Consider the following 24247-nt stretch of genomic DNA (forward strand, 5'->3'; position numbering starts at 1 on the left):
CAGCTCAGTCCCTTCTAAGGGAGTAGAAGTGACAATGTTAACAAAATCTTATTGTCCGAGATGGCTGTTGCATGTGTTTTCCTACACTTACTATGTGACATGGTGGAACTGAAACACAGCATGTTTGAGACTAAGAATCTTACCTAACTTTTAAGGTTGGAGGCTTAGGTTCTACAAGAGCTGACAGAGAACAGGACATGAATAGGATATAAAATAGACAAATCCAGTCTACCCCAAACCAGACCAGAAAAACCTGAACATAATTACAAGAATTAAATGCCAATCTTGGATAGGAGCCCTATGTGCAAGGATGGTTCAGTATTCTAACTATTCAGTTTCTAACTATGCAAAAGTGAGTAGACAGTTTCTTCTTAACATATTCTGTGTCAACACCCTCGCTACACAAACCCTGCCTCACTCAGATGGGAGGCTGGACTACAGGCCACGTGTTAGTCCACTGTGGCTGTGTTGTGTTAGGTGAATGAAACTTGCAGCAAATTAATGTTGTGACCCTTTATAAAATATTTTTTTTGCTTCCCATAGTGTGTTAAAACATGGAGTGTGTCTGTTAAAAACAGTGTATTTCAGCCATTCACAGATTTATCTGGCAGTTATTTGCTGGAGAAGTATTTAGGCTGGGCTTTATCCTTAGTTTCTGTTTTCTTCCTGCTGGACCTGAGGGATACTGTCCACTGAAGAGGATGCCATTCACTTTTTAAGGCAAAATAGTATTTTCCAGTGTTCTAAAAAAATTGGCAACAAAGGTAAGCAGTAGAAGTTGATGCTGACATAGAGTTAAAGCAATTTCTTGAGTGAAAAAGTATCTTGTTTATAGCTATGTAACTGCAGGGGATTAATGGACAGCTCTTCCTCAATCTATTCTTATAACCTCTCTGATGCAGCTTTGCTGGGTGCTTAAAGTGCTTTTAAAATGCATTCTGCCAAACTTACAGCATTTGCAACCCTCAGTAACACCACTTGCTTTGTTTTCCTAATGTTTCTGTAGGGTTGGGGTTGACCCAGATCAGGATCCTCCACCTACTAATGACAGCTTTCAAGTCTTACAAGGAGTAAGTAATTACATAACTTCTATAATAGGTTGATCTTATTTTATAACTAAAACAATAAAAAACTGCAGAAGTTGTATGCATGGATAAAACCTTTCTGTCCGAGCTAGTAAGACAGTAGGGGATTTTGCTTTGTAATATTCAAGTAATGCCCACTGAAAAACATTCAGTGATTTTGGGTGCAACGCTGTCATGGTCACATTTTTGTATACACGTAAGGCATCACAAACCTTCCCAAATCTACTAATACACTGTATAACAATGCACTTTCTTCTTCCCTCACCTACCAACATGCTTGCTCTTGGCATGCTACTGCATAAATAGTTCTTCTCAGTTCAGAGGTAACACTCTTAGCTCCTCCTCCTTAACTGATACCAAATTTTGGCCCTTGGACTTGCTTAGAATCCAAGATTAAGTTTGCTAATCTGATCTCAACTCTTGTATACCAAACCACATGCCAGCTGTATCCTGCCTGCACTACCTATCACCTGGGTGAAGCAGAAGGAGCACGGGCAAGCTTCCATTTGTATTCAGCCAACTGCTGCTGTGAATCTTTACTGAAGCTTTCCACGCATCAGTAACAACCCAAGAGTTGACTTTTTTCCCCTGAAATATGCTATTGGTAAACAAGATCATTGGAAGAATGTTGTTCATAGCAGAATTTTAAGTTTCGCTCATCTATAAACTTGAGTTGATTCACAGGAGGAGTGAAAGATCTGGAAAAAACCAAAACAACTCAAAAATTCTTCCTCAGGCTTAACTGGGAATTTCCTCTGTCCAGACCTTGGTTTGCACTCTTCCAGAGCTCTGCTTGACACTGATATTTTAGCAGCACAGCTGGTGGCTTATGAAGGAACCTACTTGAAGAAGACAACTTTGGATCTAGAGGATGTTTAGGGAGCAAGGGTTGTATGATGATGCCAGTGTTCAGGCTGGTCAGAGATAGAATAATGTATTTAGGATTAGCTATTTTTCATAGTGGTTTCTCCTGCCTTAGGGTAGGTTTGGTTTTTTGGGTTTGTTTTTTTTTTTTTTTTTGGGGGGGGGTTGGTAGGTTTTTTGTTGGTGGTGTTTATTTGTTTCTGGTGTTTTTTCTTGTTGATTTTTGGGTTGTTATTTTTTTTTGGGGGGGGGTTGTTTGTTTGGTGTATTTTTAGTTGGTTGTGGGGTTTTTTGGCTTTTTTTCCAATCCTTCCTTTTTCTTTTCATGGTACATGTTGTACAGGTAAGAGATACTTGCTCAGGAAGCACATCTTTCATTTCAGAAACTACACTTGGCATCTCTATGTTCTTTGTAAAAGCCTGTGTCCAGCACACAAAATAGATGCTGAAATGGCGGAGTTGGCTACAAGAAAGGGTGAACTTTGTTTTGTAACTATCTGGAAGTAACAAGAAGTCCAGGTTTCAAAAGAGTTTTTACAGTGAAGGCCACAATTACTGCATATATTCATAGATATATATTTCAAGGTTAGGAATTGGTATCATGGAAAGATGGCTTTGGCCAGTTCAGACTGAGCTTGTCCTCAGTAATTGAGGAATTGCTCTAATGGGAACAGAGCATGGGTATTCTGTTCTCATTCAGTGTCTGCCATGGAAATATTATGTTTGCTTTTTCCCATGTAAACATAAAAAACTAACCCTTTCTACTATCCCTCTTTAGCTGTGCATTGCATTGCTAATGTAGTGCATTAGTCAGTTCCCTTTGGAATCATCTTTCTTTCACCAAGCCAAGATTAGCACTATGTCACAGTTAAAGAAAATATATCATTTGGGAAGGGGAGGGAGTGAAAATTTATTTGGTTTAACTCTTGGTGGATAATGGATTTTTTGCAGGTCAGAAGTACGCAGTGTAATCCTGTCTTGCCCTTTTCCAGTAGTTTGGAAGATTCATACAAGGCATTCATTTGTTTTATTTGTTTTCCTGTGTTTAACTCTGGCCTCTGGCCACAGACACCCCCCCCCCCCTCCAATCTGAACAACAAACAACAAAACAAAAACACAAAGCAAAGCACTCAAACCCTAAACAGTAACAAAAGTTAAAACAAATGCAGCTGCAGACCAGCTGGTGTGATCATTTGCAGCACAGCTAGGTAAGAGATTACATTTAACACTGTTGGCCCTTTGAAGGTTGATCCAGCATTTCGGAGATTTGCATGACCTCCCTCAATTGTGATCTTTATATGGATTCTCTGTTAAGGACATTTCTTTTCAATGTGATAAATTTCATCAGAGTTCTGAGAATTTATCAGATATGGTAATTTCACTTGTTCTTCCAAGGAAGCAATATGCTTAAGAAAAACCATCAAACATACAGTTAGACCTAGACCTAGAGTTAAGGAAGCCAGCCAAGTAATGAATAGGTATCAGTCTTGGAATATCAATGAGGCTTATTTATCAGTTTGGAAATTATTTCTATATCTGTTACTAAACTAACAGCAAGAAAAGATTTTAGGCTCCAGGGAACTTGGTGGTAGTGGAGTTGTTAAGGTAACTTGAGTGCAATGAAGAAAGCCTGGTTCTCTACAGTTCTTTCTGGTCTTTCTAGGGAAGGTAAACTCAGTATTAGCAAGTCTCTAAACAGATTTCTTCTGTGTTTCAAGTACTTCTGTGTTTCAAGTATTGAAGTAATATGGCTTTTTTTTATTTTATTTTTTGACAGGACATTATATTATGAATTATTGGAGTATATAGTTCTGTGTTTTTCTGCCTGAAGTATTGAATATGTTTTTATCTTACTTTTAGGATGGCCAAGATTCTGCGCGAAGGAACAGAACGAAGCAGGAAAGCGCTTGGCTCTTCAGGCTGTGGTATAGCTTTGATCATAAGTATCCTTCTGAAAACACAGCCTACTTACAAGGCATGAAATGCTCACTTTTTCCCTTTCCATGTACCCATATGTAGCCTTAAGCACTTGATCTTTCTCCTGTTTGACTCTCTCAAGTATTTGACAGGCTCAAGGCACAGAACTGAAGCTGGACTCACTGGCTCAGCAGACTTTTCCTTTCCCTAATGTAGGGTGTGTGACACATGCTGGCGGACAGAAGCCAGTCAGAGATGAAGTACCTTCCTAAACAATAAGACAGACAATTAACTGTTTCAGGACCTCTAATTTGTTCTATTAATCTGTGCTTCTTTTCAATGATGCTAATAGCACAAACTAGTTTTCCAGTTCATTGTATATATCTAAGCCTCAACTCATTGCTCTGCAGAGCCATCTGCTTTTGTGATGAAGTCCCAAAATCTGTGGTTGATTCCTAAAGAGGAAGTTCTGGAACTAAAAATCTACATGAGATCCAGCTGATCTCCTTAAGTATATCCAGAAGGTACTATGGGTGTTAAAGCAGAGTGTCTCTGAGTGTGTATAGTACTGAACAACCTTTCTGAAGCTATTATTATACTATTTAGATAACCTTGTTTAAGATTCTGAGTAACTTTTGTGTAGCTGTCCTGTATTTCATGCTTGTGGGTTTGGGTTTTTTTTTGAATCTACTTAATAGTATGTTATTAATTATGACACATTGAGTATGTCACAGCTGCTCCTCCTCAACAGCTTAGAGTCACTTAGCGGAAAATGGCAAAAATAATCTTGTGGCCATGGCAAGTCACTTATACCTAGAAACCCAAAGAAATGTCAGGACTGAATTCCTAGTAATTTCTGGGGCAGCTAAATATACACACTAACCAGAGATAGGGCCCTAATGTTCTTGTAGATTGCATGTGAGTCTTTCCACTGGGGTCTTGGCCTTTGATTGATGAGAGATTGCTGGGCTGGTTGGAGCATAGTAGTTTCCTTCCATGCCTTGTGCATGAGGCTTTCACACCCAGACAAACCTAGCTAGTATGTTAAAAATGTTTGGATCCTAATAGCACTTGCATCTTTGGGATAAAATCTGTTTGTGACCAATGCTTTCGGTTGCAGTAGTACTGACCCAAAGCACAGACGGGGGTGTATGTGCTATTTTAAACATCCATAAATGTTCATAATTCCAAGTTAACTCTTCTAGTGATTGGCCTCAAAGTGCCTCAAGGTCAATTTTTATTATTAAAAATACCCCAAAAAACCAGAGAGACTTCCGTGTTAAAAGCATGAAAGATCTGGCTGTGGCTGACTGCTTCTTTTTTGTCTTTTTAAGGAGGAAGCAGAGCTGTCCTCTTCCCTTGCCTTTACAAAAGGGATGTGCCCAATGAAAGGAGTAGTTGGCAATGCTGACTTCCCTCAGCTGACGCTTGCAAAGAACATCCCTCCCTAGCAGCTACAGCAAAGGCGGGGGGAGTGCCTGGGGAAAATTACAGCCTAATTACCTGTTTCACAGAAACTTAAAGGATCTTGACAGTGCATTTTTTTTTTTTTTTCCCAGTGATGACTAGCAATATTTAGGAAAATTTCTGTGATGTTTGTGCCAAGGAAACTGACATTGAGAGGCAGAACTGTCTTACTGTATGTAGAGATAAAAGTCTGCTCCTTCTGTTGGAAGAAGGCATTCAGATAAGCATTGGCTGGGTGGGCTTAAACTGTACAGATGGGATGATCTTTAGAATTGCCACCTATATCCATGTCTAAGTGGGTTTTTTTTGCTGGTGCATTCACTTGATTTCTGGGTAGAAAGGCAGATTCTCTCAAAATTCACTCTTTGCAAGAGAGCTTAACTTGAAAAAGATGTAAGCAATGACGGAAAAGTGTGCTCCAGAGCTCACTATTGCCTGCAGAGCTCTGTACGCATGGATGAGTGGGAACTTCATTCCTGTGGAATGCAGAGTTCACTTAATGTTGTGGGCTGTTCCCTGGGCTCACCCACAACTGTCAAACAGGGAGAAAACTGCAAGTTTGATGAAGTAGCAGATGTCTTCAACTGGGCTTGTTTTTTCACGGCTGAGTTGCTGCCTGTCTGGCACAGGGGCAGCGTGGAGCCTGGGTTAGTGCAAGGGCGAAGAGCTTGTTACTTTCCAGGAATGGGTGTAACCACACTCCTAGTGAAGGAGGAAAGGAGGAAACATAACTCCTCTCGAGTAAACAGATGTGCCAGGCTCTGCTAAAGGGAAGGGGTAGCTCTGCTAAAACAGCCCCTTTGCCCTAAGAATCTTAATGGTTGGGAGGGAAACTGTTATATTAACAAATGGACTTTATTATCTCTGTGCCTAAGAAATTAACTAGAATACCTGCAACTTATATATTTGAATTTAAAATAAAATTGATTTATTAATGTGCTAGTCAAGATCAATATGCTGCTTTTTAACAGAGACATATATTTTGAATCTTGGGTATATTTTTTCAGGCATATGATCAGTATGGAGTACTCATGTGAAAAGTGTGGATTTACCAGGGCATAGACCTGTAAAATAGGACTAAAGACACTTTCCCACACCCATGTCCCCTCAGTGTCATTTAGGTAGCACTACTTTCCTTTGACACTGTGGTACATGGTTCATACAGTTTTCCCTTTGCCTTTCTGGCACCGTGTGGTAAATATATGTACACTAGAGAAATGTCTGTGAGTATTACCAGGGTAGTATCTCTGGCTGCACCTCTGTGGCTCAGTAACCAGCAGATAAGTGGTTATATTGTTTTGAGGACATTGAATGGACAGAATTTCTGTATTTCCCTGTATTAAGCCACACCTAGGACATTTGCTGCCCATAGCTTGCAACCTTGACACTATGCTCCCATCTTCAGAGCAGAAACACCCTTGGATATTTCAACACTAAACCACCTTTGCTTTCTCCTTTTTACTTAAGAGCATGGAAGCTGGAAACATTGCAACTGCTTGAAACTTGTAAGAAGAAAGTTAGCTAGTAGTCCTTGCAGAAGATTAGTGAGTGAAGAACCTACCTTGAAACAATAAGGGGAAAATGTTGGGAGGGTGTTTTATGTCCAAGTATTGCATATCACAGTTCAAAGGCAGAACTACATTTATGTACAATTGTCTTTTTATTTTCAGTAGTGGTTTTTGAGCATTGGTGTGTTTTCCTTAACTACTGAAGTTATTTAAAGCCAATTCTCACTCACAGTGGCCCTCCATTGACCACAACGCTGCCCAGCTGGTGTGGCCTGATAGCCCGCTGTCTGACAAGTCCCCAGGTTTATGATGTAAGTAAAACAATTCAATACCTCTTAGTTTTGATTTTTATTTATCTAATTTCAGCAAATTGTTGTTTTTTCTTTTTAGGTAATGTCCTGGTTTCAGCTGGTCTGATAGACATACTGCAAGAAAGTCATGGTTTTCCTAGGCAGAAAAATTTTAAGATTGTCTCCCCTGAGGCAAAAGCTTCTGTTGTTTAAGATCAGAAATTATCTTATTGTTCAAATACTACTTTAGAAAAATAACATTTAAGGATATGGGGAAATTTCAGGCCTAATCAATAACCCAGTTCAGTGAAGTACTTCAAAATTTTCAGTCCCCTCTCAAGGCTTTTGGACAGCATTCTTTGCCTGTTGCTGTTAAACTTTGAGCTCTCCTTGGAGATGTCATTGACACATTTACCCAGCTGGAAAAAAAACCTAGTAGCTCTTCCCTGCATTGTTTCCACTGCAAAATTTGAGATCAGGTTTCAGAAACCATTAATCAGTTACTTATCTCAGTCTAGCAGGTCACCATACTGTCTTTACAGACATGTCTTGCAATAATTTGTGCTCTATTCTCATATTAGTCTTGTAGGATCCTGATACTTGTCATTCTTATCTGTACAGTGCTTCTGAAATCTACAGTTTTTCATAAACTGCTTGTAAATAAAGCCATAGTACCATGTGGGACATCTCAAATTTGCAGGTTCTCTGGGATGTTTATATCACTATGCTCAAGCAGTCTTGGACCAGTTGTGTATTAATCCTTTCCTAGAGAGTTATGAATTCTAATTGCAGCATTGAAATCTTTACCTACATTTCTTTCTGTGTATCATTAGCATCTTACTTATACCTGATAGAAAAATTTCAAAGAACTTTGAGGTACTTGTTGCCCATTTGGAACTATAGCAATACAAGAAATTGGCCTAGTTCCCATCTTTGCAATGGCATTGAAGGTCTTAAAACATGTTTAGATTGGAAGGCATCCATCAGATCAATTAGCCCACTTGTGCACTACCCATAGTCTGTCTTTGTATGATCTTATCAGAGTAGTTGTCCAGTAACTGAGGATATAACCAGAATGAATATGCAAGCTTTGACTCTCATTTTCTCTTATAGTTGGCTCTTTTTCTTCTTTTTTTTTTTTCCCCTCATTACTCACCATTGTTGGCTACCACCAGATATAGAAACTTACTATTCAATGGATTGGCTCAGTGGCACACACAGGACATTAGCTTCATTAAAAAGGCTTGTTATGTTGTATACTTCGTTAAGGTGTATAATACAGAACTTTCCTATTGTATTCTCTTTCCTGTTCCTTTTCAGTGAGGTGCCGCATTTGTCTTAGGAAAGAATATGATTTTGAAGTTTTATTTCTAGCTTCTTTTCAAGGTTTCTGAACCCTACAGTTGCTTTGTGTCTTTTTGTTTCTTTACATGGCTGACTTTGCTACAGTGCTTGGCTGTGACATTTCATTACTGGTTTATAAGCTATGGAATCTTTCGCCTTTCTATTAAATGCAGGTGAAGCAACAGAGACAGCCATGTCTTTGTGAGGACAGAAACTGCTTGGAATAGTGCTTTTCTGAGGTATTTCCAGGAAAAATAAATGGTACACCTGTGAGAATTAAAGACTGAAGATTGTCAGTTAAATAAGAAAAAAAAAGTCTGTAAATACTTAATAAAGTATAACATAACTGTGAAATATGTTTTCCAAACAAGTGTTAAATCTTGGATCTCATTCCAGGTGCATGTCTGAGCTATGATATCTATATAGAGAAGAAAGCAATAAGTATGTGGCTATGCTGACTGTATATTTGTAGATCGTTTTTAGCTTTTGTTGTTTTAGTTTTTTTTTTTTCTTCTCTGACTTTATCATAACCTTACTTAGAATTCACTCTCACTTCCACAAGTGGGAGTAGGTATTTTTAATTAAATGCCAAAGGGGGGTTCAGAAGTCTGAAAGTCAAATAATCCTCCAATGCAGCCCACCCACAACTTATACCTCAGCATGAGATCATGTCCTCTAAGCCTCAATTTGCATGGAGTATGTGTAGGGCTCTGAGTCAGTCCACAGGGGTGAGATACAGTGGATTATTTCCAGGGATGATGTTACTGTTCCTTGTTGACATTCTCCCACTGCTTTAACACTGTGCCACTAGGCTGTTTCCAACCCAGACAGACAAGTTGGAATTTAAAGCATGAAAAGTTGCTGCTGTTAGCAGTTAAATTTTGAAATGTATAATTTTAATCACAGTTTTCCTCTTCTGGTGTTATCTTTGGTGCCTGACCTGTTGGCAGGGCTTTCCAGCTTATCCCAAACTGATGTAGATCACCTATTTTGCTTTTCCTCTTGAAATGTCCTTTGCAATTTTTAGTAATTTTCTGTTCTATCAGTCATTTATTCCAGCTGAAAGAAGCCCTCCTGGAGATATTTTTTGTTGTTGTTTGTTTCGGGGCTCTTCCACACTTAAAAACATATATATTTATTGCATATACATAGTATGACAACTTGGTATGAGACTAGAAGGAATTGAAGTCATTTATAAATATGCAAGCCCAGTGAAGAAACTTGATTTGCAATCTTTGGAGGAGAGAACTCTCAAAATGGATAAGAAAACTGTTCAGCCAGGCTTCCCCCTTCCCCCTCCTTAGTGGTTGTAGCTTCATAGCAAAAATTACTTAGTTTCCTTGGTGAATTTAAATTCAGATGAGAAAGAGAGAAACTAAATGAAGCATCAGGTTTAAACTGGAATATATTTTGCATGCATGGTGTTCAATGTTTTTGTTTTGGAGCCACAAGATAAGTAACTTCTAATGCAAGTTCTGTTATCTGTGGTGCCTGTGTTGTGCTCAGCAACAGCATTTGTGGTGAGTGCCAGCACTTTGCACATGCATCGTACTTTGCTTGTGCTTTTTTTAAACATTGTCTTAGAAGGCAATAAAGACTGGCTTTGTAAGCAGTAACTCCTTTTAAATAAGCTTTTATAACAAAAACCATCTCCAGTATGTATTCTTAGGAGCAGGAACAGCTTTCACCACAAAGAGGATAGTCTGCAGAGAAGTCCCTCAAGGTTATGGTCAGCACATCAAAGCAGAATTCAGACTTTTGCAGAGTTTTGGATTCAGTCTTTAGCCATTTTAGTATGTCAGGTTCAGTAGTGTTGTTCAGGCCTATGTTTTCTGAGTGAATTGAAGCTTTTCCTACAGAACCGTAGGGGATTACAGAGGCCTGTTCAGGGTTATTCTTGGGAGTATTTCAAGTCTCTGTGGATCTATTTGGATACATTTCCTGTCTTTCTTGAATGAATTGTTTGTGCTGCATGAAGCAAGATAGGTTTATTTGCCCATCCTCTTTGTTTGCAAACATAGTAAAACTGTATAGTACATGAGATTTTTCGTGGGTGTTCTCTGGAGAAATATAGGAAATAAAATACAAGCTGCTTGCAGTTTCAGAACAGAAACAAATAAGTGGACCTTGGCTTCTACAAGGCAATTTTTGTTCACTACCTTGAGAGAAAGCTCAGTGTTTTCTCTGGAACTGATCATGTTTAGGCACATGTAAGTGCAGCCTGGGACAAACCAAGTAAGACTGAGTCAGTACTTGCCATATATTACAAAGCCTGTGACCCTCTCTTTCAGTATCATGCTTCCAAGAGCTCCTCAGCCTTTGGGGAAGCTCAGGTGTAGTGTGTTCTTACAGTTTCTTATCTGATAGGTGGCTGCAAGGGTTCACTGTTCAATAGCATTGTGGAGACAGGAGGTGCTTTGGGAGCTTGCTGCAGCCACTTCACATGTGGCCCTTGTACAGCCATACCTTCTGTGCTCTGTTAACGCTGCCTTTCCCTCCTTGGTGCTTCTCCAAGGGCAAAAACCATGAAGGGGAATGTGTGACAGACCTTAGCAGCTTCTTCAACTTTTTAAAACATAATCAGTCAACAGTCACAAACTTCCTGGTTCTTGCTTATTTTTCTGATTTTCATCCTTATATGAATACCTCTTCTTCAAAACAATATATATACAGATTGCAGATTTTCTTAAACTGATTATTTTGTGACTTTTTAAATCATTTTCGTCTTATACATCAGACTTCCTTTTTCTTTTGCAACTAAAAGATTTCAAAAGCGGTTTCTGTCAATTATAGCTGAACCCCTTAATTTCTCCCCCTTTTTTTTTCCTATTTAAGATGGTGACAGTAGGTCAGTGTTTTCTTTGTGACCAAAAAAGCAAGCGTCCTAACCTATATTTGCTCTTTGAGAACAGTGCTCTCTATCAGACTAACCCTGTCACAAAAAAGCAATGATAAATTTGGATGCCATAAAGGTTCTAAGAAATTAGCATTCCTTCAAAGTAGAGCTTGTCTTGCAGACAACACTGAAGCGCACCATTTCTTTTGTTGATTTTGGCAAACTCCTGACACCTCTTCTAGTCCTCGTTAGTTATATATTCTGTATCATCTAGAGGCTTTTGCAGCTTCATTTTGTCTGATTATCTTTCTGACATAATGACAGGAAGCTTTCCCAGGAAGTTTTATTTAGCCAGGAGCTGCATTTTTCATCGTGGACAGGTTAATCAGCATTTTCAATCTCTAATGCCCTGAACTCCTATTCTGCAGTAGAAGCAGAGCTTTCTGTTCACGTTGATCACAGACATCCCATCTCACATGGCCTGTGCCCCCCTTCCTTTGCCGCAGTGCAAGAAAATAATGTATTTTGAGAACGTAGCCCGATCCGTGTCCAGTCTACCGAGGGAACAGCAATACACATTTTAGCTCCTGCTAAGCCGTACAGAGCCATTCATGTGGGGAAATAATTGCTTTCAGTTGCAAAAAAGCAAGCTTATAGCAGTAATTAGAATTTTCTTCAGATATGAAGAAAGCCCATTTGCTGACCAATTCAGCTATTTTGCCCTTTACCACGTTAAACAGGAGTGGAACACGGTACAATTGTTGTTGTATTATGTTGTGATAGAGAAATGAAGTGCTTTATTATGCTTTGGCAATTTCTATTCCCTGACTAAATATTTCATCCCATCTCTGCCAAAATAAATTCACAGGGTTTTGTGAGCCACTTTCTTAAATGATTTTGAGAAGAAAATACATCAGAACTAGTTACAAAACTATGAAGCAAGCATTTTGTTCTATCCATCCTTTATGGCTCAGAAGCATTCTGAAGAACTAGGTCAAGTAATTCTTTCTTTAGTAATAGGCAAAAGTAAGGAGATAGTTTGAAAAAAATATTGTTAGTTCTTGATGTGTAACAAAAAAGTGTTGAGGAATCCTTGAATATTGAGATTTTGGACTTTCTGTGTTCTTATTGACTTGCATGAAAAGTTTACTAATGAATTTGACTAATTAGCAACAGATGCAACTCTGTGTGTAAGTGGCTCAACTATACTTGATCCTCGTGTACTGCCCTCTAAATTGTCATGCAAAACCCAATATGTACCACTCATCTCTCGTACTTCTGGTGTCCTTCCAGTGCTACTAAATCCTGGGTCACTCGTTCCATAACCTAGTTCTTGGCTTCAGCTCCCTCTCATCTCTCCCCAGTAGCAGTAGTTATACAGGGAACAGTAAGCTGATTTACAAACACTGGGTTCAAGGTTATTTTTAACATTTCTTAAGGTGGAACCTTATCTCTTCTGTATTGACATGTAGGTTAATTCTTCTGTTATGTTCTGAGCAAAGAAAGGTGCTGTGCATGTGTATAGAGATTTTTCTTTTTTTTTTTTTTTTTTTTTTCAGAATCAGGAACAGCTCCGAGAAGAGGATTCTGATTTTATTCTGAATGATGGTGACCTTACTGTGACATATGGTGATACAACAATAACTGCAAATGGTTCTTCTGGCCCCCATACAGCTACCACTAACCTTGACAGCAGGAGAACAAAAAGTAGTTCAGAGGAAGCACTGGAACGTGATTTAGGAGCAGCAGATCATGAAGTTACAAACAGGGGTACCCGGCTAGTATTTCCTCTGGAATACAATGCATGATTACTGACTCAGTAAAATAATTCTTGCTCTGTGAATGGATCAAGGAAGACTGCAGGCCGCTGTGTCACTTGAGGTGGGGGTGTTTATTTAAACAAGTTAACACACATAAGTGGTTTTACTGGGGTCTGAAGATGTCACCTATTTTTTACTCAAGTTGCTGACAGTGGGGTTTTCTATATGTCTGAAAATAGACAAATGAGAAAACTGGTTATTCTCCTCTTTCCAACTGCTTATCAAATCCAAGTATAACTAGCATGCTGCAATTGTCTTGTTCAGCTGCAGCAGCTCTCTCTGAAGAGAGATACTTGAAAATGTTGTCATAGAACCAAGCTTGTCTTGGCTTAGCTTGAGAATGTGAAAAGACAAGTACAAATTTGATAATTATTAAGAGACAAAAAAGATTGTGCGCGTATCTGAATGTGAAGAGATCCATGGTTAACTTCTCTCGTGAGGCTGAGGAAATTCAAGTGAAATGGGACAGTAAACATTAGGGTTACAGATGTGTGAATGAAAGACTGGGGAATCTGTTACTGCAAAATGTACTTAATCTATTTCAGGGAAAAAAAGGGAAAATAAGATTTCTTTGCTGGCCAGCTGTTTAAATAGGAAGGCAATGAAAGCTACTTGTCCCTTTAGCTTTGGGCAACTTGACTATTACTCTTAGCCTAACTTCTAGTGCCTCAAAAGAAAAACATGCAGCTTCCTGTGGTTTAAGATGTACCTGAAGCCAACGTGAGCCTGGAGCCAGGCTCTCTCGGGTAGCAGTCATGAAGTAAAATTTTCTTTCATATGAAGACAGTTGGAAACTTGTGCTGGGGAAAACTGCAGATAGGAGGAGGAGGGAAATAAAGAGAGAGAGAGAGAAGCAGTATTGGACTTGCATGGAACCAGGAGGTTTCATAATTCTCAGAAGAATTCATGGACTCTGCTTACAGTTCTTGTGTGTGATAAACAGCAAACATCTAATTAAAACAGACAAACAAATACTACTGTTTTTACCATTTGTGACTATCCTAAAAGAAGCTGTTTACCCTTATTCTCTTTTGCAGAGTAGATGTGAAACTTCAGTGGGGCATTGCACAACAGCATATAAGCTCCCAAAGTGATAAACTGTAGTATCATCTTAAATGTGAAAAGGGAAAAATCTCTGACTAGTATTTAGCCCACTTACATGTAGGCTAGCTTTAACTTATTGCTAAATGCTTTTTAATTTCCAGATGAGGAGATAATCATTGTCTCTGCCAATAGCTGAAAATGTATGCTTTGAAGAGCCTTTCAGCTATTTAAAGCATGCTAAAATGTGATTTCATTCTCATGTCTCAAAAGATTTATTTTTTTAAAGAGTTTGTGGCCCACTAACGTGATGTAATATCAGTTTGTCCAAAAAGTGTGTTTTTCTTGCTGTCATTTCAGTTGTTCCTCTCATAAAATTGTGTGTGAGTAAATACCCACTCTGTTTTTCCTTAACTATTAAACTTATTGGGCTAACCTCAGTACGTGAGCTTCCTGCTGCAGAAGAACTTTGCAGTTGTGTTGTCTAGTCTGCTTTCTTTCAAATGTGTTCTCTAATCAATGATCTACCTCCCTGTCTGTCCCTCCAGGGTAAATTTATAAAGGGTATTGATCTATAATGACTGTCTCAAATTATTAAGAAAAGACACAAGGAAACCAGGAGTGTTTTTCTGGAAGAATTCTAAGACCAATATAGAATCACAGAATATTCCCAGTTGGAAGGGACACAAAAGGACTATCAAGTCCAACTCCTGGCCCTGCATAGCACCATCCCCAAGGGGCACACCATGTGCCTGAGGGTGTTGTCCAAATGCTTCTTGAACTCTGTCAGGCTGGTGCTGTGACCACTGCCCTGGGGAGCTGTTCCAGTGCCCAGCCACCCTCTGGTGTTCTGATATTAGAAAAAGGTTCTTTTTCTAATATCCAACCTAAAAGTCCCCTGACACAACTTCAGGCCATTCCCTGATCCCTGTCACTGTTCACCAGAGAGAAGAGACCAGTGCCTCTCCTCTTCCCCTCGAGAGGAAGCTGTAGACTGCAATGAGGGAGCTTTGCTCTTAAATGGTGCAGAGTAACAAACCCTGATGCAGATCACTGAGCAAAACAACTCCTTTTCAGGCCTGCATGTGTTTTGCAAAAAAAGGCCAATTCCCTTCACTTCCCTGGGAGCACAGGCAGTTTATCAGTTAAAGCTGAGGAGCCATGAGCAGATCCTGTGACTGCCAAGAGCATTGCTACTAACAGGGGCCCAACACTGGAATTTCCAGGGTGCTTTCCGTGAGAGGTGCTCCAAGTGCTGCTGACGCCGGCTCCAGGAGCAGCTCTGATCCTCGGTCTCCAGTTATCAGAAAGGAGGAGCACTGTGACAAGTGTGTTTACACTCTCTGCTACATGTCTACTATGCAATGTAAACTGGCTTTTCTGATAAGCCTAAGCAAGGGTGAAGTATCACATACTTCGTACTTGACCAAGTCTAGCCCTATTCCAAGAATGCATGTTTTCTGACCTAAGAAAAGATGAAAAAAATGTATTTACTTTTACAAGGAAGGAATTGCCTTTGGGGAAAGGACTGAAGGAATTTTTACTGGAGGAGACAACTGGAGGTTGAACTTCCGAAGAGCTGATTTGACACTAGTAAATAGCAAAGGTTAAAATTATTATTATTATTATTAATTATAATTATTATTAATGAAATAATAGCTACTATGTTTTACCCCTGGGGGGGGAGGGAAAGCTCTCACAGTAGGAATTCTAGCAACCTTAACAGATATTGTGAGCTGCTCATGCTACTTAGGAGGCCAGATTCTGTGATTTTCATCTTTATAATAAGATTGACATGGTTCTTCATGTATAATATCAATTTAACTCCAAATTGAGTCTCTCTTTAGACAGTATTAGTCAGCAGAATGTCTTTTATTCTGGACAGTAAAACCATAAGAACTAATATGCTTCACATGCCTTTCAAAGAAAGGTTCAGTGTTTCTTTTAACTCTAAAGCAGCTCCCTGGAATAACATGCTTGACCTCAGCTTTGGCAGACATGGTGTCTGCTTCTGCACAAGTGTGGGAATGGAATTTGGATACTCTCAAGTCTGAACTTCATATGCTTTTCTTTAACATTTGGGGGAGGACCTTTTTGGGGGAGAAACCAGAGAAGTTATAGATGCATCAGCAGGGAGTATTCCTCTCCAAAATTACTGAACTCATGATCCACTGAAACTTTAGAAGAAAAGGAAGACAACCCATCCAGGAGAAAAGCAGCCAGTAAATACCCTGGACTGGCTATGAACAGTCTTGGTCATAATTAGACTTGCAGAAAGTAGGAAAAAGCTGCTGACTATGTTGAACACATTCATTGGTCAAAATCACATAGATTAAGAAACTGAAATATCCCTATATTGGAAAACACTCATTGTAAGAAGCAGCCCATGCAAACCTTATTTTCAATGCAGAAGCAGGGTCTTGCTTCCCAAGGTTTAGGGAAGAGCTTAATATGGTGCAGGGGAAAACCACAGATATTTCTTGGTCTGAATTTTTGGGAGTGCCATTCTGAAAAGTAACTGCCAGAAGAAATAAGCCTGCAAAGTGAAAGAGGAGGAAAGTGTTGAGGAAACAGTGAATTACAAAGCCAGGAAATGGTTTAAACAGGCAGCTCTACTGTGGGAACAGCGCTGTAAACAATTGCTATTCTTAACCTTGCAGGTCTAAATGCTGAGAAGTTATGTTGCCTTCTGCATACCTTATCTAAAACAAGGGCTGTGGGATAATGCAAAAGTAATAAAACCACCCCATTCTAACTGATCACACAATGAAAAGGCTTTCACAGGGTAGCACTGACTTGCTTCTACTCCAGAGTAAGGAAAGTAACTGAACAATTTTTCTACAGTAACCTCACCACTGTGTTTTCTTGATTCTAAAATGCCTATAGTAATATTGACAGCAGTTCTTAAGGTAGCATTAGTGTGATAAACATGGAGGAGCCTTATGAAACATGCACATAATACAAACAGGATGCAAATGCTTATCTAATATTTGAATCAGTGTTGCAGACTCAAATGACATTTCATATCTTCATTTGATACTTAGAGTTTATATAAGTTTTTGTTATGGAAATTAAACAGTTGCAACAAAGCAATTGAACATTAGAATCAGTTCAGATTTTCAGGTAAAAAAATTATCTATCTGGTTTGGCTGATTTATTCACTCTTCCTCTGGTACTTTTTTGATAATAATCTATTTCGCACTGCCCCACATGGACTTGCTGACATCCAAAATGCCATTGGGTTTGAAGATTTTTCTAGGGACTGAATGTTAAATGGGTGAGACAGTTCATTATAATTTATACTGGAATAAAAGACTTTATTAGTTGCCTGCACTGTCTCTATCAGGGAACTTGCTGGTGGAGAAAGATATGTGCGGGGAGGGAGAGAAGCCCTGGCCTATTGAACACCTACTATTTTGCCATGGATAAAGCCAGTGCTTCCCTCAGGTTCTCGTGTAGTACAGAGCCAGGAAGGATTGTTATTGGTGCATGCAAAGGAGCAGCAATCTTTGTCCTAGAAAATTAAAAATATTTGGGTTAGTTCTAGCTTATATTAACATAATAATTTTTAGTTTAATTTTCTGAAGCCCCATTTCATGCAGTTTTTTAATCTTTTGGAGCTTGAAAATGTCACATATAAACACATTAGGTATAGATTTTAAAAAAGGAGAGAGGGAGGCAGAATAGTCAGACTTCACTTTGGCGCCGGAGTGCAATTTCAAAGCTATGCTACACTGCTAACTTATGCAAATTTGATTAATTAAATTGCAATAATTTGAAATGCTGCAATTAAAGGTTGCTTTCCTGCTTTTAACTGAAATAAAAAGCCTCCAGATTTGCATTCCCTCAGAGAAAGTGAATGCCCAACTTAGAAGGTTTTTGCTGCAATGTTAAAATACTTAACTTTAGGCTACGAGAAATGAATTGGATTTATTTTTTAACTAGTAAAATCTCTGAAGTTGTTATTACTGAAGCAGGAAGAAGTAGGTCATGCAGCTCCATGTTGTAATATATTTATGACTTTTGTTTCCAGACTTTAGTTTAATCAGGGAGGTTATCCTCTACTTCCTGATTTTGAATTTCAGTCCTAAATTGCTTGGCTTGAATGTCTTGATGTTGACACAGATTAATACCAGAAAGCAGAACACCAGAAGGCATTCTGGATCACATCAGCTGATTAGTAATAGCTGTTGTGAAATAACTTCCAGCACATGGGGTCACTTGAGGTAAGTTTGTCTGATTTAAGTTTGGGATATTGGATGTAAAGAAAGAGAGGTAAAATCACATGACCATAGCTGGTTCTGGTGGAGCAAAGAGAATGTAAGCCATCTAAGGATGTCCCAGATTTGCTTCCTTCCTTTAAGGGAGACCGGATGCTATGCCTTGCCTTTGCAGTTACAGGCCGACTGCTACAGGTTGCCTGTTAATTAGTTTTGGTCTGTTCATAATGCTCAAAATCAGAAGCAGCATTTAGTCTGAATTTTCAGTTTGCCATTTTGGTTATATATGATATAAACATATCAGTAAGGTTTCAGGAGGTGTCTTAGAGTTACTTCAAACATAAAAATGCACTAGGTATCCAAAGCATATCATGCTGTCCTCACTAGGACTGCTGTGGTAGATAGTCTGTCCAAAACTATTGGTGGTTCAGTTCCCTTGAGGCCTGAATGGTATGATAAATTCAAGATGGGTGTGGTCCAACTGCTGTTAGGGAGGGCTGTAATATATCTTTTCCCTTTCCTTCCAGGAGATAAACACTGTTTCTTGTGTACAAGAAACGGTGTGCTACTGCACCAAATGTCTTTTAACAATGCTGAAGTAATTATATAAGCAGAGGCTAGTAGAAGTGGAATATAGTCCTGTATTCCCTGACACATCGTCTTCGTGTTGACAGCTACATGACAGCTGTCCTTTCAATATTTGCACTGAAGTTGCACTGAAGCAGTAAGGATGTAAGGAGAACAGCAGCTCTCTTCACTACCAGGGCTTGGTTTCTTGGTCTTCAGCACACCAACACTGTGCAGGCCTCCAAGTCCTAGTTTGGGAGGTCAGTATCCTAAAGAATTAAAATGGTAAGGATAATTTAAATACAACAGTGAGTGGGGAGGAGAGAGAAAGCAAAATACTGTGAAAGGTCTTGATGTTGTGAGGATAGTAGCAGTGGACAATGGGGAATAAACATTTGCTGGGCTTTCTGCCACTGGCTGGCTTGTGTACAAGTTTGGCTAAGCTTTCATTCATGTGGACAAGATACTGTAGTAACGTCAGCTTTGAGTCTCTTGATTGAGGCTTCATCCAAGCATTCTGTTCTCAAGAGCAGAAATGTTAGTGCTGCTTGAAATGCCAGCTCTGTCAAGAAGTTTCAGGTAAGATATGAAAATGGTATTATTATTCTAGATCAGCATCACCTTTCAATTTCTTATTACTTCCATACTTCAAATAGACCTTGGAGTCACTGGGAAGTAGCAGGTACAAGGTGGTGGTAGCTTTTGTGGAGTTAGTTGTTTCACATTGAGTTACACCATTGGCTGCACTAGAACAAATAATCATAGTTGTAATTTGTAGTCATCAGAAATATGTCTTTCTTCTTCTTTAGCTGATAGTAATGCAAAACCTACTGTGGCTTGACACATTTGCGATACACATGAACTTTGTATTTTATCTTGGAAGTGAAAAAGGCTGATACTGTCAGGTCTTTCCTCAAGGCAAAGCCAGCAACTCAGCTCTCTTCTCACAGTACAGAATTGATTTAGAATTCCCTTCCTTAAAATCTAATTAATGGTTTCCACCTTGGAGCATCTCCACCCTAGGAAGGATTGCAAGGTACGAGTACGACAAAAAGTAAACATTATGTAGATAAATAAATATAGATTTACATCAACATAGCTGTGTTATAATTTTTAAATCTGTTGTTAAAAAGAGTGAATGATTATGCAGACAAATGAGGTCTGGATAATATGCTTAATTCTAGGAAATATTTGGGAAGTTCTTTCTCAAAAAGCCTTGGCTCGTGCTCTCTTAGTCACTCTAGGAAGATGAATCTATGAGGATTTATAACAGACCATTAATTCTCTGTTCTGTTTTCACCAGTTTTCACAATGGAGATAAGTTACTAGCACTGTCATCTAGAGATTTACAGGGCTGGATCTGGAAAGGGAAATCATAGGAAAGTGAAAACTGTGAGGAATATTCAGCTAATTTTGGAACCCCAGGTTGATTGTAACATGGGGTGTTGTGCTTAGTGTAAAGCATTTCCAGTTTATGTGTGCCTACAAGTGCAACAGACTATAAAATAGCTTCTTGTCTGTCAGAAAGAGCTTGGAATCATCCTGGTTAGTGTTCAGAAGACAGCAGGAGTGATTAAAAAGACAATGCTGAGAGCTGAAGCCAAACTCACAAACCATCTGTGGCACTGTAAATACAGTACGGGAGCTGCTCACCCGCGCTGTCCAGAGCAGTGATGTGTGGGTGGCTTTGCCAGTCCTCTGAGGACGTGAGGTGGAGCTTTGGGAAAGATACCAGAGGAGAGTCTGCTTTGTCTTGCATTATCCCATCATATATAGAAACTAATTTTTCAGTATGCTAACATCAGCTGAATATTTGAACTGAATCAAAAAAAGGAGGAGTGGAAATAATGAAAAGAGATGGTGATCAGAATTTAACTCTGGTGGAAGAGCTACAGACATTCTTCACACAGACTTTCTTTCTTTCCTCAGCCATTCTGTCTTTTCTTAAACATAATAAAGGGTATTTGTCAATCTAACATTGCTTCTGTTCTAAGACTAGGGCACCTCTCCCACAACTGAATTCAATAATCTCAAAGAAACTGAATTTTGTTAATTCAGGTATCTATTATTTTTCCTAAACAAGAGTGAGTTCACAAATTAAAAATTATTCCTGCTAAACTAATCCACAGTCCAAGACAAAGCGATTTCTGAGAAGCACTTAAAATAAGCTATGTGTGTTTTGCAGTTAGAAGCCGTTTTCCTTTCAAGAAGAATTTTAAGAAGAATAAAAAGTGACAGCTTACATTCGGTTTTTGTATAGGGTAACACTTGAAAATGTGACTATTTCTATATACACTATGTGTCCTGAGACATTTGATCAATGAAATAAAATTATCAAATCCATCCCTATTAAAAATCTTAAACAAAACCATGTCTGCTCTCTTGTTATGGGACAAGAAATCGAATTTAAATATTAAATGATTACATACAATCTGAAAAAGGGAATCATAACCTGAGGTAAATGTACAGACATCTTGAAAGCACCTTTTGTTAGAGACAGTTTTAATTACTATTAAACACAAGCCACAGCTATAGAGAGAAACCTGGTTTATGGCATGGAATTTTCTGTAACAGTTGCAGTACTGAGATGGACCTGTCTTTTGCTAGAACTGCCACCCTCATGTGCTCAGCAGTGCTTTTAGTTTTTGTACTACAATGAGGAGAAAGTGCTTCTCCATGGTTTGCTATGCGCCACTTTTCTCACTACACTGGTCTTCCTGTGCAGAAAATTCTTTCTGCAGCAGAAAAAAATCTTTCTATTAGAGCAGTGAGTTTGTGTGGTAGGTTTCCAAACAGCAAATAGAAGTTGCACTCAGTAGGAAGCAGAGCTTTCCTGGTGCCCTCCATGGTGCGGGAGGTAGCCAGCTCCGAGACACTGCACCAGATGCTGTGGGGTTTCATGTGGCTGTGGAGCTCCAGCCACCTAATCCCACCCAAGTCCTTGGTACTCTGACCTTGACAGACCAAGTGCCAGCTGGGTTAACTGAAGAGTGGGATTTGAACTGTGTGTAGCCATGGTCAGTGATGTGGTTTAACCCCAGCCAGCAACTGAGGCCATGCAGCCACCTGCTCACTCGCCACCAGTGCCACGGGGGAGGGAATTGCAAGGACAAAAGGAAGAAAACTTGTGGGTTGAAATAAAGTTTAAGAGGGAAAGCAAAAGCTATGTACACAAGCAAAGCAGAAAAAGGAATTCATTCACTATTTCCCACAGGCAGGCAGGTGTTCAGCCATCTCCAGGAGAGCAGGGCCCATTTCACACAACGGTAAATTGGGAAGACATCATCCAAATGTCTCCCGTTTCCTTTTTCTGCCCCAGCTTTACACACCAAGCATGAGGCCACATCATGTGGGATACCTCTGTGGCCAGCTGGGGCCAGGAGGCTGTCACCTCCCAAGTCCTTGTTCACCCCGTCTCCTCTCTGGTGAGTGAGGAGCAGAAAAGGCCTTGACTCTGTACAAGCACTGCTCAGCAATAAGGAAAATAGGGCTGTGTTATTGACACTGTCTGCAGCACAAACCCAAAACACAGCCCCACACTAGCTACTCTGGAAAAACTTAACTTCCCAAAACCAGCTCAGTTGGGCTTTTCAGCCAACAGCAGGAATTTGGGGTTAGACCCCAGAGAGGCAGCAGTGTTGAGCAGCTTCAGGCAGTGAAAGAGAGGGGACCCCATAGTGCTCTTTCATCTAATGGATCATGGGAGAAAGTCTCTTCAAGCACAAGAAACACCCACGTTGGTAGAACCCTACTGGAAAAATAAACAGGGCAAGATGTGATTTACCCTGGACATTGGTATTTAGAAAGGGAGGAGAAGGGGATGCCAGCAAATTTCCACAGATTTCCCTTCACTAGGAAGGAATCAACTACTAAAACATTATGGTCAAATGTAAACAGAATTTGACTGTCAAGTCAGGATGTAAAGGATTTCAAAGGATGCAAACTTCATTCTGTATTAATTGTACTTATGATATCACAGGTATTCAAATTACTGCTTACAGTTAGATACATCTAATACTACAGTTGGTTTAGATTAAGGAGTAACTACCACCTTCTCTGGATGCTTTTTACCTTCACTAGTTTAAAACCTCTCAGTATTGGAATGAACTTATGGGTAGAGCAGTGATGAAGCCCTGCAGGCATTCAGAAATAAGTCCCAGGAATTATTCTGTAGGGCCCGAGACTACTTGTGCATTCCCCAGATCAAAGCATCGTTAGAAGATGAAAAAAATTGCTAATTAAATGTCTAGCTCAAAATTATTCTAGCTATTCTGTAACAGATCACAAGAGACTTCTCTCCCAGTTATCCCTGGACCTTTTCTTTCATGCACTAGTAAAGAATTTTAAAATGATGCTTGTTAAAGGCACAGCCTAACTCTTCTGAAGGACAGGATTTTTGCTATAAGGACTGGGGCATCACTCACTGCTCAGTAGCCAATAAAGGAGTTTTACTCTCTGCATACTGAGGAGTGCTCCAAGGTCAGCCCTCAGGAGCTCAGTGTCTCAGAACTGGAATCCCTCCTGGCAGGAATCCGTGAAGCTGTAAGTACAGGCATGACCAGACACACTCTGACAGCTTCAAGCAACCTGAAACTCAGTTTAGAAATAAGCCAAGTTTATGCAGTCTTAAAATTGCTGACTAGCTGCTTCCTTCAGAGGTAGCATTACCAATTTACTAGCAATATGTTAACCTCTGGTAGGGAGCTAAAAGCAGCAGTAAGGCCACTTTCCAGGGCAGAACTATCAAGGCAGCTACACATAGGCAACACTGCTTGTCAAGATTTTAACTCCCTATTAAGGAACAAAGTTTTAGAAATATCAGATAGTTATTATCACCCAATCTAAATGCAACTGCTGTGATTTTAAGTTCTTAGAAGAGTCAACTAGCAAATATTTTAATAAGAATTTACCAAGTCAATAGGAATATATGGTTTCCAATTTACAATTTAAAGGTGCAAAATGAAATAAATGCTAAAGCAATGCCTCAGTTGCTGTAGCAGCTTGAGGCTGGGTCCTGCTTTCTAGCAGTTTTCACATTTTAGACATTAAAAATCTTGTGAGCAGACAAAACCAATTTTCAGGTTAGCAACAGCACCTCTTTTCATGCAAGAAATTGATGTTATATAAATCACTGAGATATTTCTCTGGTTATCTGGTTTGGGGACATGAAGGCAGAACTGGGATTTGAGTATGGAAGTTGATCATTATGCAAGGATGAACAAACCAAAGTGCTTTATTGAAACAAAAACTGTAAAATGGAGACCTGAATTGGAAATTAATAAGCTTGA

The 24247-nt window shown here is 39.4% G+C and overlaps 1 protein-coding gene across 2 annotated transcripts in view; it reads left to right on the plus strand.

Moving 5' to 3' along the window:
• Positions 1–14612, plus strand: part of SLC9A7 (solute carrier family 9 member A7) — a 66729-nt gene extending 52117 nt beyond the window's left edge. For both annotated transcript variants that reach the window (XM_077781517.1, XM_077781518.1), the window contains 4 exons: positions 1007–1070; positions 3810–3892; positions 7047–7152; positions 12871–14612. In XM_077781517.1, the coding sequence (XP_077637643.1) occupies positions 1007–1070; positions 3810–3892; positions 7047–7152; positions 12871–13119 (502 nt within the window). In that variant the 3' untranslated portion in view covers positions 13120–14612. The remainder of the gene's footprint in view (positions 1–1006; positions 1071–3809; positions 3893–7046; positions 7153–12870) is intronic.
• The last annotated feature ends 9635 nt before the right edge of the window (positions 14613–24247 follow it).

The sequence above is a fragment of the Lonchura striata genome, chromosome 2 (genome assembly GCF_046129695.1).
Source record: "Lonchura striata isolate bLonStr1 chromosome 2, bLonStr1.mat, whole genome shotgun sequence".
In the NCBI taxonomy this organism is placed as follows: domain Eukaryota; kingdom Metazoa; phylum Chordata; class Aves; order Passeriformes; family Estrildidae; genus Lonchura; species Lonchura striata.